At 38.6% G+C, this 16,687-nt stretch overlaps 3 protein-coding genes across 4 annotated transcripts; all 3 read left to right on the forward strand.

The window, feature by feature from the left end:
• Window positions 1-649: 649 nt before the first annotated feature.
• Window positions 650-7,795, forward strand: LOC111797121 (alpha-1,6-mannosyl-glycoprotein 2-beta-N-acetylglucosaminyltransferase). Of its 2 annotated transcripts, XM_023680025.2 has the most exons (16): window positions 650-844; window positions 1,507-1,718; window positions 2,394-2,530; window positions 2,609-2,719; window positions 2,823-2,924; window positions 3,052-3,160; window positions 3,263-3,463; window positions 3,659-3,827; window positions 3,987-4,065; window positions 4,154-4,247; window positions 4,986-5,082; window positions 5,384-5,477; window positions 5,798-5,870; window positions 6,382-6,555; window positions 6,646-6,768; window positions 7,132-7,795. In XM_023680025.2, exons 1-16 carry the CDS (start codon window positions 832-834, stop codon window positions 7,291-7,293), a joined length of 1,950 nt encoding a protein of 649 aa, XP_023535793.1. In that variant the 5' UTR covers window positions 650-831; the 3' UTR covers window positions 7,294-7,795. The 2 variants fall into 2 exon arrangements, with proteins under 2 accessions (XP_023535793.1, XP_086981035.1); XM_087124909.1 differs by lacking the exon at window positions 650-844 and having other exon boundaries at window positions 1,488-1,718.
• Window positions 7,796-10,667: 2,872 nt separating this feature from the next.
• On the forward strand, window positions 10,668-13,327 carry LOC111797166 (zinc finger protein GAI-ASSOCIATED FACTOR 1-like). The gene is made up of 4 exons (XM_023680099.2): window positions 10,668-11,070; window positions 11,177-11,573; window positions 11,674-11,855; window positions 12,413-13,327. The coding sequence occupies exons 1-4, from the start codon at window positions 10,941-10,943 to the stop codon at window positions 13,141-13,143; spliced, it is 1,440 nt and encodes a 479-aa protein (XP_023535867.1). The 5' UTR covers window positions 10,668-10,940; the 3' UTR covers window positions 13,144-13,327.
• Window positions 13,328-13,552: 225 nt separating this feature from the next.
• Window positions 13,553-16,331, forward strand: CYP721A1 (cytochrome P450, family 721, subfamily A, polypeptide 1). The gene is made up of 4 exons (XM_023680098.2): window positions 13,553-14,209; window positions 14,281-14,525; window positions 14,637-15,000; window positions 15,780-16,331. The coding sequence occupies exons 1-4, from the start codon at window positions 13,715-13,717 to the stop codon at window positions 16,197-16,199; spliced, it is 1,524 nt and encodes a 507-aa protein (XP_023535866.1). The 5' UTR covers window positions 13,553-13,714; the 3' UTR covers window positions 16,200-16,331.
• The last annotated feature ends 356 nt before the right edge of the window (window positions 16,332-16,687 follow it).

The raw sequence follows: 16,687 nt of genomic DNA on the forward strand, positions 1-16,687 counted from the left end.
ATGGCTATTTCGTAATTTCATAATTTCGTAATTTTTTTATTGGAACGATTCTTCGATCGACATCGACGATTTTCTTTTCGACCGACTTTCCGAATTATATATTACATTCTTACTTAAAATAAAAATTAATTTTTTTGTCTCATCCATCCAACTTTATTCATTTTGATTCTCAATACTCTTAAAATATTTATTACTTTTAAAAAAACTTTTTAAATATATATTATTTTTGCTTTTTTAAATACATATTGTTTTTGTTTCAAAATGGTATATTTCGAAGTTAAATTATATAATATATTTTAAGAAAAAATTATTCAATAATTTTAAAAAATATAATTTATAAAAGCACGATTCATATGATATAAAAAATTTAATTCGACAATATTGAAAATTTTGGATCTCAGATATTTAATTTGTGGCTATATAAAATAGAATTATTGTGAAAACCATTCCATCAATAGAAAATTACGTACATAAACAAACACTCCTACATATATGTTACGTCTCACATCTCACAACTGAATTTGTAAATTTTTTAAGAAAAGGCAATCTTCGAAAGTGAAAATTCGTACAAAATCGATTTTGTGCGGACAATTCCTCGCCGATTTGGGTCGCGAGGAAATGAAGGTATAGGCATAAGGCGGAGTTTGATGTACCAGTTAAGTTACCCGCTTCTTCGTCTTTCCTTCCCATAATTGGCAAGGCCATCCGTCTGTGTTCTTGGAGCTCGATCTTCTCTGTCAGACGATTTTCCTCTTCATAATCTGAAACTGAACTGGAAACGGTTTACAATCTCTACAATTTGCGAGCTCTGTACCACAGGCGTCTCTGGAAATGGATAACACCGGTCAGTAATAGCCATTGTATTTACTTCGGTCTTGAATATGATCTATGGCGGTTTCCTTAATCCTGCGCTTTAATGGATTCATTTCCTCATTTACGATCCGCGTCGATTTCGACAATAATTGAAGTAAGAGAATGGCGGAAAAAGAGATGAAAATTAGGATTAGGATGTCGACCATTGGTATTGATAAGGAAGGATAGAGTATTGATTTCTTTGCCGCGAGTTTAGGCTGTCATGTATTTGTTTCTGCTTACTAGGATATATATTCCCGAGCTCATGCTCTTAATCAATTGCATTTTTAAGGCGGTTTATCTACTCCAGCGTATAGCCTCATATAGTGGTGTATGTTAACTTTACTACCAGCTTATTGTAGATTTATTAAGCATACGAACAGCATCGTCGAGTTATTGGAAATTTGCTTGTTAGACTTTCTATTTTGTCAGGAAGTAGTTCTTGATGTTTGTCTATTAAAGTGGTCATTTTCTTCTACATATAAACTATAAAGCAGTCAAACTGTAGTTACTCCCAAGTTATCTGGATTTTTACTGTGTCAAATCTTGATGAAGGATTTCTGATGCCTCTCAGAGTTTAATTTTTGCGATAATGCTCGATTGTCACCTTATATTTTGATTGTTTGACACCATGAATGTTCATACCTCTTGCAGGGAATCCTCAGGGCATTCTTATGCCCCCAGTTGAGGGCGTTGCAGGAGGAGGAACTGCTTATGGATGGAGTGATGGCAGCTTAAACACATCAACTCTCCCCAAAAGATCTATTGATCCCACCGAAGTTCCTACAGCAGATCTAGTTGATGTGTGGTGCATGCTAAGCACAGCAAATGTTGGACCTCAGGAAATGCCTAGGCGTTTAGAACCTGTAAGTATGAGTGATATATAATTAGTATCTTCTTCCTGGTATTGATTTTATTTCTGTGCTTAAATTACAAGTATGAAAGATATATAATTAGTATCCCCCAAAAGATCTATTGTACTTTTCTTGTATCTTGCATGCGCCATTTTCCCCTAGAACATAAAACCTCATTGATTGGAAGCCTTTAATGGAAACCAGGAGATTGGATTTATTGATTCATAATGGGTTTTTAATTTGTGAGTGTGTGGGGGGGAGCTTAGGGCAGTGCCACCTCAAGAAGGTACGAGTTACTGGAACTCAATTGGCAGGAGAGCTAGTCTTTTCGGAAACTGGTTCCATTCTGATTCCTACAGCCTATTTGTTTATTGACTGACTCGGTGGTAAACAAACTTATAGTGACCATGCTTAATTCAAGGAATAATGTCTTAATTAATCCAACTAATAAAACAGAAACTAGTAATTGAATTTAATGCTAGCATTCACGTGTTTCCATGTAACCATAATATAGAGAAACTAGAAATACCTTTCTTTGCTTATTTCATGTCAAATGATCGGATTTGAAAACTGGTAATTCTGAAAACTAATTACTGTGATGATTTGGCCTTCAGATGTGGCATTCCATGTGTTTAAATATTTGTATGCTCTTTGGAAGGAATTTTAAATTTAGTTTTATCTTTGCAGATAAATCTTCTGGCAGCTAGAAATGAGAGGGAAAGTGTTCAAATTGCTATGCGTCCAAAAATATCTTGGGGTGGTTCTGGTGTGGCTGGAATTGTGCAAGTTTTTTCTGGTGATTTATGTTCCACATCTGGCGATCGGTTAGTGTCACTAAACAATTATTCATACAGTCTTGTGTGTTCTTCCCCTTATAAACGTTCAGAGGTGGTTGTGTGCAGGCTAGTTGTTGGACAATCATTGAGGTTAAGGCGTGTGGTGCCCATATTAGGTGTTCCAGATGCCCTTGTCCCACTTGATCTTCCAGTTAGTCAAATAAACCTTCTCCCAGGGTAATGACGACTAATGTGTTGAATTGGGATCTTACATTATGTTTTGTAAGGAATGCTGGGTCAATTTTGTCCAAATCTGAAATAATATTTTATAATGTTGCAGAGAAACTACAGCAGTTTGGGTTTCCATTGATGTCCCAAATATGCAACCCCCAGGTCAATATGAGGGAGAAATCATCGTTACTGCTATAAAGACGGATGCAGAGTGAGTCTATTCACTTCTACAGCTTAAAACATGTTTCAAAATTTCCTTATTGAGTAACTCTTTTTTCTGGTGGCTAATATATTATTGTTACGTTTGACTTATTGGTAAATACTCTAAACTGCATCAGATCTTCAACACAGTACCTAGGCAGAGCTGAGAAGCATCAAATATTTAAGGAACTTAAGAGCTGTCTTGATATTATGGAAAATGTTGATGAAAAGCCATTGGATGAAGTGGTAGGTTGTGAATCTACCATTCTAGCTTGCTTATAACAATAATGTATCTCGTGTGACATTTTCTAGCATTTAAGCTGCTTGTATGAAACGTTGTCTGTTCAGGTTGAAAGAGTGAAATCTGCAACTGCTTCTTTAAAAAGAGTTACTCAATCTCCATCATTTTCTGAATTTTATTCTGAGAATGGTTCAATTGATGTGATGGATGAAGATGCCTTTTCAAACCTTTCAGTACGTGTAAAGATAATGTTGACAGTTTGGGACTTCACAATACCGGCGACTCCTTCACTTCCTGCCGTAATTGGTGTATCCTTGTATATAAAGGATAAGTTATTAATGTTTGGAGAACAATCAAGTTTTTAGTTTTTAAAATATATATTTAGGCATCACATGGTCCTAATATATGAAATAGATTTTTAACTTTCATGCAATGAGGGATGAAGACATTTAGAATAATGCATGCCTGAAAACTTTTGCGTTTAAGCCTTAACTACTAGTTAGGTATCTGATACTGTAATTGAAGATCGTTTTGGTGTTGAACATGGTACTGATGAGTGGTTTGAGGCATTGGATGAACATTTTAAATGGCTTCTTCAATATAGAATCAGTCCTTATTTCTGCAGATGGGGTGATGGCATGCGTGTTTTGACATACACTTGCCCCTGGCCAGGTACCATGATGAAACAAACTAGGAACTGTAATTTTATTCTATGTTATTGCAGTGCAATAATACGTGACAGGCTGTTCTTATTGTTCTAATTTTTCTGGTGGAATATTGCTTTTTGTTGCTTTCTCTATCTGATGTTAGTTTACTCTTTCATTCATATAGCTGATCATCCGAAGTCAGATGAATATTTTTCAGACCCACGACTATCAGCTTATGCTGTACCATATAGAGCAGTCTCGAGGTAAATTCTCAGTTTCCTCCATTCAATTATGTCAGGCATGTTTGAGATGATACTGATGAACTTCCAACAACTTGTTGATGTGCCACAGTGGTGATGCGGCAAAAGATTACTTGCAAAGAGAAGTTGAGATATTGAGGACAAAGGCACACTGGAAGAAAGCTTATTTTTATCTGTGGGATGAGGTATTTATGTTGTGCAGACACCCAAATTCAACTCGTACCCATTCTATATACTACTGTAGTATGTTGGCAATAATATTCATTTTTTAGTTGTAACAATTTGTTTAAAAAACATTTTTGGTTTCCAAACTTTCATGGAGGTGGCAAATTAGTCCCGAAATTTTAATTTCTAACAATTTAGTCCTTGTACTCTCAATTTTCTAACAATTTATTTTTTGAACTTTACAATTTAGTCCTTATACTTCAATTTATAAGAGTTGGGTCTATCATGAAAAATATTGGTAAGATTTAGTGTGATATCTTAATTTGTAGATCAATAAATTGACTGGGACCAAATGTAGTCATAAGCTACAAAGACTAGTCGCTCCATAAGAAAAATGGACAATTAATTTTGATAGACTTTTCATGATAAAGATTAAATTGCTACAAAATTTAAAGTATAAAGACTAGATTTTTACAGACTAAAGTTTTAGGATAAATTGTAATTTTGATAAAAGTTCAGGGACCAAAAATATTTTTTAACTCGGTAGACTTTGCAAGTATATTGTATTTGTAAACTAACTATAAAGATAGATGTTGAATTTGAAACAAACCAGTGTTTAAATTTGTTATGATGGGAATTGAATTTCAATATCTGTAGTTTAGTGATCAAAATTATTATTTTAAATGATTTCTTCTGATGTAATCTCATTTTTCTGTGATTCTTTCATAAAGCTTACCACTTCAAACTTTCTATGGCAGCCATTGAATATGGAACATTATGATTCTGTTCGCAGTATGTCTAGTGAGATTCGTGCTTATGCTCCTGATGCTCGTGTATTGACAACATACTACTGTGGTATGAGACATGCTCTTACATATATTTGGTCTATTCATTCTATTGCAAACTCAGATTACATTACTCGAAGTGATTACACAAATTTCCCTGCTAGATTAATAATTTGCATGACACAAAGATGGTATTGTAGTTTTCATGAACATTATTCAGACATCAACCTCGTTGTTATTAGAGTTTTTGCACTTGAGGATTTGATCCAGAGTTTTTTCATGTGAATACAGTAGAAACTAATCAGATTTTTTCTACAAGAATCCGGTAGTAACTAATCACAAATATAATTTGTGATTGTTGCTTTATGCAGGACCCAATGATGCGCCTCTTGCACCCACTACGTTTGAAGCATTTGTGAAGGTTCCGAGTTTCTTGCGCCCACATACTCAAATTTATTGCACAAGGTAATACTCTAATTGCAAGTAGAGGAGTTCGATAAACAAGAATAGAAGGATGGGGCAGATATAATTCGTGTGTCTTGTAGCAATATTGAGTGGAATGGGCGATGAATATAATATATTTCACAGGCCAGGTTCTTGTAGGTTGGTCAGAATATTTTAAGGTATTCGGACGATGTTAAGAACTACACACACCCACATAAAATTATATCTTGCTGCCCTATCTAAATCTGACGGTCTTCCTCCAGTCTTGGGATCATTTTTCCACTATCTACACTAAATTGCTTAGCATTAAAGAATATGTGTAATTTATTTTTGTTATCCAGTGAATGGGTGCTTGGCAATCGAGAGGATCTGGTCAAGGATATAATTGCTGAATTACAACCAGAGAATGGTGAGGTAATAATTTATGGAATTTTAGGTCCCTAAAATGTATTTCCCAGAATTGATTTCTATGAAATTATATGTTTATGGTTTATCACACGTTTAGTAGTGTATTTTCAGTTAAATGCGTTCATGGCTTTGTATTTTGTTTCTGTTTGCATGAACACCTCGTAAATATGAATTATTCTGTTATGAGGCTGTGACTTCCTCACTCTCTCTTTCTATCTCTAGGTTTTTGCTACTGATGTTTAGTCATTAAATTGCTGCTTCGACTTCTGTTTTGAGTTGTTTCATTACTCCTGGTGATAACAGTGGGTGAACTAGAGTTGGTGACTGATTAGAAATAAAGGTTTTAAATATTTTCGATGGATGAAATCTTTATTTTCGTTCTTTAGAGCATCCGTGATTCAATCATCAATGAATATTCTATTTTAGTCCTTTTAAATGGTTGCTATCCTCTTGTGGTCTAAAGGTTTAAGTCCTTTTGCATAGTTCTCTGCTGAGGATATAATCACCTTTCTGGCAGGAATGGTGGACATATGTGTGTATGGGGCCAGCTGATCCCCATCCAAATTGGCACCTCGGGATGCGAGGTACACAGCATCGTGCTGTGATGTGGCGTGTATGGAAAGAAGGCGGGACAGGATTTCTTTATTGGGGTGCAAACTGTTATGAGAAGGCAACAGTTCCGAGTGCAGAGGTAAGCTATACTTGCATAGCTGCAGAAGCTCTAATGCTGAACGTTGTATGTCACATGCTTTCCTAACAAGTCTCTATCATACTCGAGTAGATAAGATTTAGACGAGGCCTTCCTCCTGGAGATGGAGTGCTTTTCTACCCTGGGGAGGTTTTCTCATCTTCACATGAGCCAGTTGCTTCCTTAAGACTTGAGCGTCTTCTTAGTGGTTTGCAGGTGATTTTAATTCTTACTGGATGCTATATTTGACCCTACGAGTTAAAACCTAACATTTTGGATACGGATTATTATAGTATATAAAAATATTAAACTGTGTACGCAGCCGACCATGCATAATACAAAAGTGAGTAAAGATCCTTTGGTGTTTTGTGTTATGCCCAAACAATTAATCCTGTATCACAGCAATGTATGGTATTGCTCGAAATTCGGGTTGCAAATTTCTACTTAGATAAAAATGACAAGAATAGTCTCTCTCAGTTCGTTTATTTTGGCAAATAAAAATTTTCCTGGATATGGATAGCGTACTCATTTTTATGTACTTTGGAATTGCTAATGAAATCTGTTTTGGATGCCAATTAGGACATTGAATATCTGAAGCTCTATGCATCAAGATATGGTAGGGACGAGGGGGTTGCTCTTTTGGAGAAGACTGGAGTCTATCAAGGACCTGAGCGATACACTCATGATCACATGCCAATTGATGTTATGCGGGGTGAAGTTTACAACTTATGTCGGTCATAAAACGACTGCCTGCTAAAATACGGTGGAAATTGTAGATTCCCCAGTCAAAGTGGAGCAGGTTTGGGAGTCCTCAGTTGAGGACAGTCAAATACTCGGAGATGCGAGATCTTTGACACATTTGGATCCGACTTGAATATTCCCTTTCGGAAGCCCTTTTTGAAGCGAGGTAACTTTCTCGGTTATTGTACCATGTCTACAGTGTTATTTCTTTCTCAAGCAACCAGTCGATATTGAACATCCTTGTGCAAAAAACATGCGTATAAAATATTAGATTCAGGCAGTAGTAACCTGCACGATCGCGCGTCATGATGAAGCTATAGTCTTTTTTTCCCGCCCTGTTATCATTGTACCTTTCTAGCTCCAGTAGTCGTAGACCTACTTTAAGTTCTCCTTTGCTTAGACACACTGGTTGAGTTTGTGATGCTATGCTTGAGTTTCAGTATACGACCCTTTTTTCCCTTATTAAATAAAAGGTTAAATAATACTTTTCCAGTTTTCCATACTCTAGTTTTGTCAATATTTAGTCTCTGTGCCTTCATTTGTTTCACTCCGAACTTAGATTACTTATTGTGTTGACATTAAGAATCCTGTTAGCTACCAACAGGTTGAATTAAGTGACAACCACATGTTACCCAAGTCGAGTTATGTTACCAAGAAATAAAATACACACGAAGCTAATTTGTTTGGACCTAGCACCAGGATGAAAACCACTAACTTATACATGTAGGAGCCATAGACTAACCTGCCCCAATAACTGGCTTTCAGATTGAAAAAGAAAAGGGAGGAAAATTGGATCCATTTGGGGGCTAAGTCCCAAGGTGAGGGTGATGGTGATATATACTGTGTGGTTAGAAATCACTGAGGGAGATTTAGCAACCATATTCTCAGATTGAATCATAGGCTATAAGATTATCCACTCAACCTCCTCTTCACTCTTTAAATCCGTAGTCGGCCTCGTTAACATGAAATCATCGTCAACAAAACCCTAACTACAAGGCCTTGCCTCCCCCTTCCAAGTAGAGTTCAATAACCATGTTGGATGGTTTTGTCTATGGTTCAAACCTGTAGATAGTGGTCCTGACCTGGTTGGACAAATGGGTAGATTCTCATTTATTGTACACGCCACATGGGTACCATATAATTCCTGTTGCCAATTAACAGGCTTTTTGCCAATGGGAAATGACTAAGATTTCACATTTCTCGACTAAAGAGCAACGGTACAAAACTTAAAAAAAAATACTATATAATCAACGTTAGTAATTTATCAGTCTCACTGTTACATGGGCCATAGCAATTATATGAAATATTGCCCATGGGAATGGAGATGTGATAAAAGTAAATACTCCGTAGATTGACTTTTTTCTCTTCCATGAATCATTTGTCCCCGCCCCTAGAAACTAGTTGATTATAATCACTACATTGACCTTTGCATCGAATTGGCAGCAGCTTTGGACTCTGTAATATGCATTATATTAACACCATAATGACATGAGGAAAAGAAGGAAAAAAGGCAAAAGAGAAAGGAAAGATGAAAGCTTTTTTAGTTGGAACTCACGGCTATCACAGATATCCAATTCGCAAATCAAATATATGGTGATTACTTTTGCATCTTTTGCCCCTCTTGCCTTTTTAAATTGTGATCTTCATCCTTGATAGCTGTTTACTTTTATCTAGTAAATGTTGAACTGGGTCCCTCTTATCCTCGAAATTAATGCCTCTCCCAACTGTTGAATTTTGTAGGTAAAATATTGAGTATAACTCTTTCATGAATCTAAGCGTAAATTTTGCAATTGTGGTCTATATATTGATTTTATTTATTTATATAATTTAGATATTCTATTTTGGTGTAAATCTATTAGGGATAAAACTACACTATTATAGGTCGATTGTATTAACATGTAATTGAATGAATTTAAGAAAGGGTCTTTGAGTTTAGATGAGACATGGAAAATCCTTTCAGAATAATTAAATGGACTTATTATATTGGGAAATGTCCCTATCTAAGTAAAAAAGGGTTAAGTTTTGGTCGATATGTTGATTTTTTAGTAAAAAATTCTAAACTTTAATGTCAGTGTACCATATGGTACACTTTCCTGAATAAATTGTTATTATAACATTATTATTTTTCAAATATAAACGGCCATCATATCATAATAAAATAACCGATAAGTTAAATTTTATCGAATGTAAAACAAATGATTTTCACACATGAAAATGATAAATTCCACATTGGATACTTGGTTAGATTCTTCTATTACATACAAAATTAATATTAAATTTAGTCATCTAATAATTTTCCTATCTTCCGAATATAAAACAAACTTTTTCTCGATTACATTGGATAAGTAGGAACTTGAGACTGATTTTTCCAATTTACAACATATATTAGGATATTAATACAAAATAATAGGTTTGCCGGTTTACTACTTTCTTTTATCACTTTCATGTAGTTATTTTTTTGTGTTTCCTAAATGTATAATGTTTGGTATAGTCGTGTTTACGTTTGGTAGATCTAAAATGTCTCATTATTGGGGATGTGACTAGTCATTAATTCTTCTTACTTGGAGTGATATGTTATTTAAGCCATTGTGTTGTCTTTCTCGCTTCAAACTTTCTTTTAACATTGTTTTCAAACACTATTTCAAAAACTTATCTACTCCGTTTTTGGGCCATAGGCTCGAACATACTCAGTCGTCGACATTGTGATTTCAGGTTGGCTGACTCACTCGATGCTAAAAGTGAGTGTCGCATAATGGCTCGTAAACATTAGAAATGAGCTCTACCCAAGGGCATAACTGGTAAAGACTAAAAATAAAATTTTGAAATGTCTACGGTACCCCGTCCGTAGATATCGGAGTCCTCAGACACAAAAGGACAAAACATTACCCTTTTAAGCAACCATATACCCTACAACCGAAAGCACGACCTTCAAAATGGAACCGCTCCTGTGATTTGCTTTCGAGTGATGATCTCGACGTTCCGCTGCGATCGTCCCCACTGTAACACCGTGGTCCCAACGCTTTGTAAGAAGCACGTGTAGGATAATGCCTTGTAGTAAGCCCAAGCTCCCCATTTACATTTTCTGTCACTCGTACTGTATCCGTACGTCTCCCTAAATGCCCTCCAGCTTCATGTTATTTACACTATTGCCACCACTCTTCGACCACCATACTTTTAATTCAATCGAAAAATTGGTCCGAGTTTCCCCGACAAATGTTATCACCTAGTAGATTACGACACGTGGATGGATAGATTTCCATCCCCTTAACCATGGTAATCACACTCACACACACACAAGTCCTTCCTTCCCTAACCATGGTTAACTGGCGCCGCTTAGATTATTTCTTTTTAATCTGATTTTCCACTTCTCCCTCTCTCCCACTCCTCAACCATTTCTTTTTCTTCAAAATTTCGGCTGTTTTTAATTTTTTTTTCAAATTTTTTAAAAACCAGAAATGTGAAAAGACAATCATGTCCTTAAATTTAGGTTCAGTTTTCCCAACATACAATCACAAGTTCAGAAGGCTTAGAATCCGAGTTGCTAATCATTGGATGGAGCGCAGTGTTCTTATAATGAGTTATTGTGTGCTGAGTTTTCAGTAAAGCTTAAATCCTAAAACTATCTTCTCGTTGAGCTTATTTGCCGAATGGTTGATATGGAAAATTGTTCGCCGGTTGCGGTTTCCGGAGATGCTTCTTTATCTTCTTCACGTTATATCGAACCAGTGACGGCGGTAGCCCTGCCGAAGAAGAAACGGAACCTTCCCGGAATGCCAGGTAAGGGAATTAAAAGCGCCAATCCAGCCGCGATGTTTTGATTGTTCGATATTTCTGTGATTTCAATCAATCTTGGCTCCCAGATTCGATTGTTTCTGTTTTTCAGACCCGACGGCGGAGGTGATTGCTTTGTCGGCGGAGAGTTTGCTGGCGACGAACCGGTTTGTGTGCGAGATATGCAACAAAGGCTTCCAGCGGGATCAGAACCTGCAGCTTCACCGGCGAGGCCACAACCTTCCCTGGAAGCTTCGGCAACGGACTGACAATGAGGTGCGTAAGCGCGTCTATGTCTGTCCGGAACCTACCTGCGTCCACCACAATTCGGCGAGAGCACTCGGCGATCTTACCGGAATAAAGAAGCACTTCTGCAGAAAACACGGCGAGAAGAAATGGAAGTGCGAGAGATGCTCGAAGAAATACGCGGTAAAATCCGATTGGAAAGCGCATATGAAAACTTGCGGAACTCGAGAGTACAAATGCGATTGTGGCACTTTATTTTCTAGGTTCGATTTTCGTGTTTCTTTTCTCTGTTTAATGGATGCCTAGAAATCATCGCTTCTCTGTTTATCATTTTCACTGAATTTCTGTTTCGATTTCTTGAAGGAGGGATAGTTTCATTACGCATCGAGCCTTTTGCGATGTATTAGCGGAGGAAAGTGCTCGTGCTCAAACCCTAGCAGTTCCATACTCTAAAGCGAAGGAATCGGACACGGTTTCGCCTCCCCAGCCACCGCTCACTCCGACAACCACTGTGGTATCTCCGGCGTTGTCAATTCACAGCTCAGGTAATACACTTAATCATCAATAATGGCGAAATGCTCCAAATCCTTAATATCCGATGTAAAGTTTTGATTGATTTTCTTTTCTAAGAACTACACATTCCTTGACTTGTGCGTCCATATGCTCAATAATGTGTATAATTAAGAGGCTAATCGTGTCAAATGGAACCTTTCTCGATCCATTGTTGTTTGCAAGTCCTCTCTCTTTTATTTTGTTTGTTTTTCCCCCAAGGATTCGGTAGTACTGCTCGTTCACGGGCAATTCTTGCATGGATGACAGTGAAGCTCAAAGATCGAGGATAGTGGAAAGGCAGAATGATGGCTTATCGGAAAAAAAAAAAGTCGCCATTATTCTCTTCCCCTTTACTTCCAAAAGTGCCTTTCTTTTTCAGTTCAAGCTGTTCATCATTCACTGAAAGCAACTACCGAATTCTGTTCTTCACTCCCGAATTCTGTTCCCTGTTTTTGATTCATTTGTTCTGTTTTTTCTCTTTTCTGTTCTCACGGTACCTCCACGGATTATTCTTACAGAGATTTGACAGATTTGTTGGTTTGGTTTACAGAGCTAGCTGATACTCAGATAAGAGTTTCATCCATATCAACGCCTTCAGCTGCGGCTGTCAATAGTAGCTCAAACGATTTGTTTGGAAATAGTACTGTTTTTGCTCCCTCTGCATCATCCCCGACCGTTGCAGTTTCCAATTTACCCACCTCGATTGTGTCTTACGATTGCCCCTCTACTCGCCCTTCTGTTTCCACCGTGAATCCCACCTCGCTCTCTCTCTCCACACCTCTCTATCTTTCCACCAAAGGATCATCCTCCCTCTTTCCCCGACCTGACCAAGACCGTCTGCAGTACACGTGTTCAACTCAACCGGCGGCCATGTCCGCCACCGCTTTGCTACAGAAGGCAGCGGAAATGGGGGCAACCGCGTCTAATCCGTCGTTGTTCCGTGGCATTGGGATGGCTACTACTACTTCTTCAGTTCATGATAGGTCTGCCACTGCTAATGTGAACCGAGATCATCGCAATGGCGCTTCGTTAACGGCTGGGTTATGGCTTGAACTTCCCTCTGGACCGGCTGGTTCTGGTTTGATGATGGCGGGTGGTCCATTTTGCTCGTTTGGAAGTCAGCCCATGACGAGGGATCTTCTTGGGCTTGGCATAGACGGCGGCGGGGCCTCTACTAGTAGATTTTCAGCTTTGATCGCTTCCATGAACGGTGGGTGTGCCTACGACGAAAGCTCCACCGCCGACGCTTGGGATCGAGATGAACAAGATGGAAAATATTGATTGCTGGCTGGAGCTGCTGCTCGTGTGGTCCTCCTCCGACTTCGCCTCATAGCTCCGTTCAACTCCACGGTGGTTGCCGTTCCGCCCGTCGAACTGCCACTGTCTGTAGATGTTCTTAAATTATATTTAATTTGCAAGCCACTAAATTTATAATTTAAATTTAAATTTAAATTGATAGCTACTATATACCGAGCTTGTTTATAAAACAAGACAATTTAGTAATTTATCGAGGAATAAAACAATGTAACCTGACATAAAAAAAAAAACAATAAATATATATTTATTATGTAAACGCTCATGCCCCTAAGATGTTAATTATAATTACTATTTGAGGTCAACGTGTAGAAGCCAAGAACTCTTTGGCTTAGTGTAAAATGTTGTGCAAAAAAATAGTCTGAACCAATGATCGAGAGATGCTCCAAATTTTGGAGCAATGTGGGCTGAGGTCACGGCTTCAAGTAATTTCTCATCTGCCATTGACTTTCGCGGTGCTACAATGGATGGAACAAAGAAGAACGACCACAGACCTTCCTCTCCTGTACTTCGCTAGCAGCGGCTTTTCAATTTCCAAATGGTTCTCTGTGCTGTTTCCCTTGTTGTTGTTGTTGCTCTTCTTCTTACAATCCTCCTGAAATTTCTCTACTCCACTTTCTGGCTTCCATGGAGGATTCAAATCCACTTCCGAAAGCAGGGCATAAACGGCCCTCCCTACCGTCCGATCATCGGCAACTCCACCGATATCCGCCGTCTGTTCGCGGAGGCACAATCTAAGCCGATTCCGTTTCACCACGATATACTCAGTCGCGCTCTCCCTTTTTACTTCCGGTGGTCCGGTGAGTACGGAAAGACGTTTCTGTACTGGTTCGGGTCGAAACCGAGACTGGCCATTTCCGACCCGGATCTAATTAAGGAAGTGCTTGTGAATACGCACGGGTGTTTTCGAAGGATCCAGTTCAACCCGCAGGCGAAGTTGCTTTTTGGAGAGGGACTGCTAGGACTGGAGGGGGAAAAATGGGTCGCGCGTCGGAGAATCGCGAATCAGGCTTTCAACATCGAGCGCATAAAGGTATAAAACTTCCTTTACATAATTTCTATGTTGGCTGGTGTGTGTTGATAGTATAGTTTTAAATTGCACAGGGGTGGGTACCCGAAATAGTTGCTAGTGTGTCGAATGTTCTGGAGAAATGGGAAGAGATGAAGGGCGGAATGGAGGAGATTGAATTGGACGTTCACAAAGAATTTCGCCGCCTCTCAGCCGACGTAATTTCAAGAACCGCATTTGGAAGTAACTTTGAAGAAGGCAAGCGCATCTTCAGTTTGCAGGAACAGCAAACACATCTCTTCTCCCAAGCAGTCAGAAGTGTTTATATTCCTGGCTTCAGGTCTATTTTCAATTCTTAGTTTTGCTTTCCCTGATTTTCTGTGTACATTTTCATATTGTCCAATGTTACAAATCTACTAGTGTTCGTTTGAATTGAAAACTTGAAATGTAGATTTTTGCCGACGAAGAAGAACAGAGAAAGGTGGAGCCTGGAGAAAGAAACTCGTGAATCCATAAAAGAGCTGATTGAGGCAAACAGCAAAGGAAGGGAAAACTCAACTAATCTACTCAGCTTGTTAATGTCATCTTACAAGAACCAGAATGGGGAAGAAGAGAGACTTGGAGTGGAGGAAATCATTGATGAATGTAAGACATTCTATTTCGCGGGAATGGAAACAACTTCTCATCTTTTAACTTGGGCTCTTCTGCTACTAGCAAAGCATCCAGAGTGGCAAGATAAGGCCAGACAAGAAGTTCTCAACGTCTGCGCCCATAAAACACCTCCTGCGCCCGAGAATTTGAGCCAACTTAAGCTTGTAAGTCAATTTACACGTAATGATATATATATTCTTTGGATAAATGTCACCTTGCAGTAGTTACAGATATCCTTTATTGGCAAGTTTTGTGCATAGTCACTGTTGTTCTGTCCGAAAAATTATCAACTAGCAAGATGGAATTTGAAATACTTTCAGGTGGTTTGCACACGGTATGTAACAGTCCAAGCCCACCGCTAATAGACATGGTCCTCTTTGGATTTTCTATTTTAGGCTTTCCCTCAAGGTTTTACCTCTCCTTGACAAACGCGTTTTAAAAACCTGGAAAAACCCGAAAGAGAAAGCTCAAAGATGACAATATTTGCTAGCCGTGGGCTTGGACTGTTACAAATGTTATATGAGGCAAATACCGAGCGGTGTGTCAACGAAGACGTTGACCCCCAAGGGGGTGGATTATGAGATCCCACATTGGTTGGAGAGGGGAACGAAGCATTTATTATAAGAGCGTGGAAACCTCTCCTTAACAATACTCGTTTTAAAGCCTTGAAACTGATGGTGATATATAACATGTCAAAATAGACAATATTTGCTAGCGGTGAGTTTGGGCTGTTACACTGTACATGGTGGTGTTGATAACTCGCAGAATTCTGTTTTGGAAGTACGCAAGTGAAGTCGAACAATACGAATTCACAGGGACTAAAATATGATCGAAACATATATTTGGTTGGTTGTGTTAATGTTTTATGGATGTGGGTTTGAACTGAAATGGCATCCATTTTCTATGCTCGTACTCATTCGATATCATGCATCTCTTATGGCAGGTAGGCATGATAATTAACGAAGCACTTCGACTTTATCCTCCAGCAGTGATGATGACGAGGCAGGCAGCGAAACAGGTGACACTAGGAAGCTTGGACATTCCTGGTGGCACAGAGCTGTTCTTGGCGTTGGCTGCTGTCCACCATGAGAAAGAGATTTGGGGAGAGGATGCAAACAGCTTCAACCCTTTGAGATTTGGTGAGCCTCGGAAACACTTGGCTTCCTTTCTGCCATTTTCGTTGGGTCCCAGGATTTGTGTAGGCCAAAACATGGCGTTGATTGAGGCCAAAGTCGCCCTGGCCATGATAATTCAACGATTCTCTGTTGCTGTTTCTCCAACCTACACTCATGCCCCTTTGCTTTTTGTAACCTTACAGCCTCAGTTTGGTGCTCACCTCCTTCTTAGGAGCTTATGTAACTGAAACTTGCTGTTAGTCTAAATATGAAGTAAACGGTGGAGCTTTGTGAACTGTTTTGTAAAATGTCCAACGAGAACAGTCTCAATGTTGGTAGTAATAAGTTCAAGTTAATGTATAATCTCATTTCAAGAGACATCCACTTTATCTGGAGTTGAGGTCTGTGGGGACCTGACTCGAAGGGGGAGATGATTCCCTATTTAGACGGGGGACGAGGGAGGGAGTGAGAACATTTTTTTTAATTAATCAAAATTATAATTTTTTAAATAGGGATTTCTCTTAGTCTTGTAATAGAATAAAGATAAGGGGCATTTTTTTTTTTTTTTTTGTTGCCCCAACTGATTTTCTGAAAAGACGTTTACCTGAAAATTAGCCACTGTCTGATGGTCGTTTACTAAGCCACCAGACGCCTTGACCACTAATAACTAGCAAAAGACGACCTTGGGATTGCCTTGTAAATTTACCAAAATACCCTCACCGAGAATCGAAACCAA

This window comes from Cucurbita pepo, chromosome 6 (genome assembly GCF_057944985.1).
Source record: "Cucurbita pepo subsp. pepo isolate OVF chromosome 6, ASM5794498v1, whole genome shotgun sequence".
Classification (NCBI taxonomy): Eukaryota; Viridiplantae; Streptophyta; class Magnoliopsida; order Cucurbitales; family Cucurbitaceae; genus Cucurbita; species Cucurbita pepo.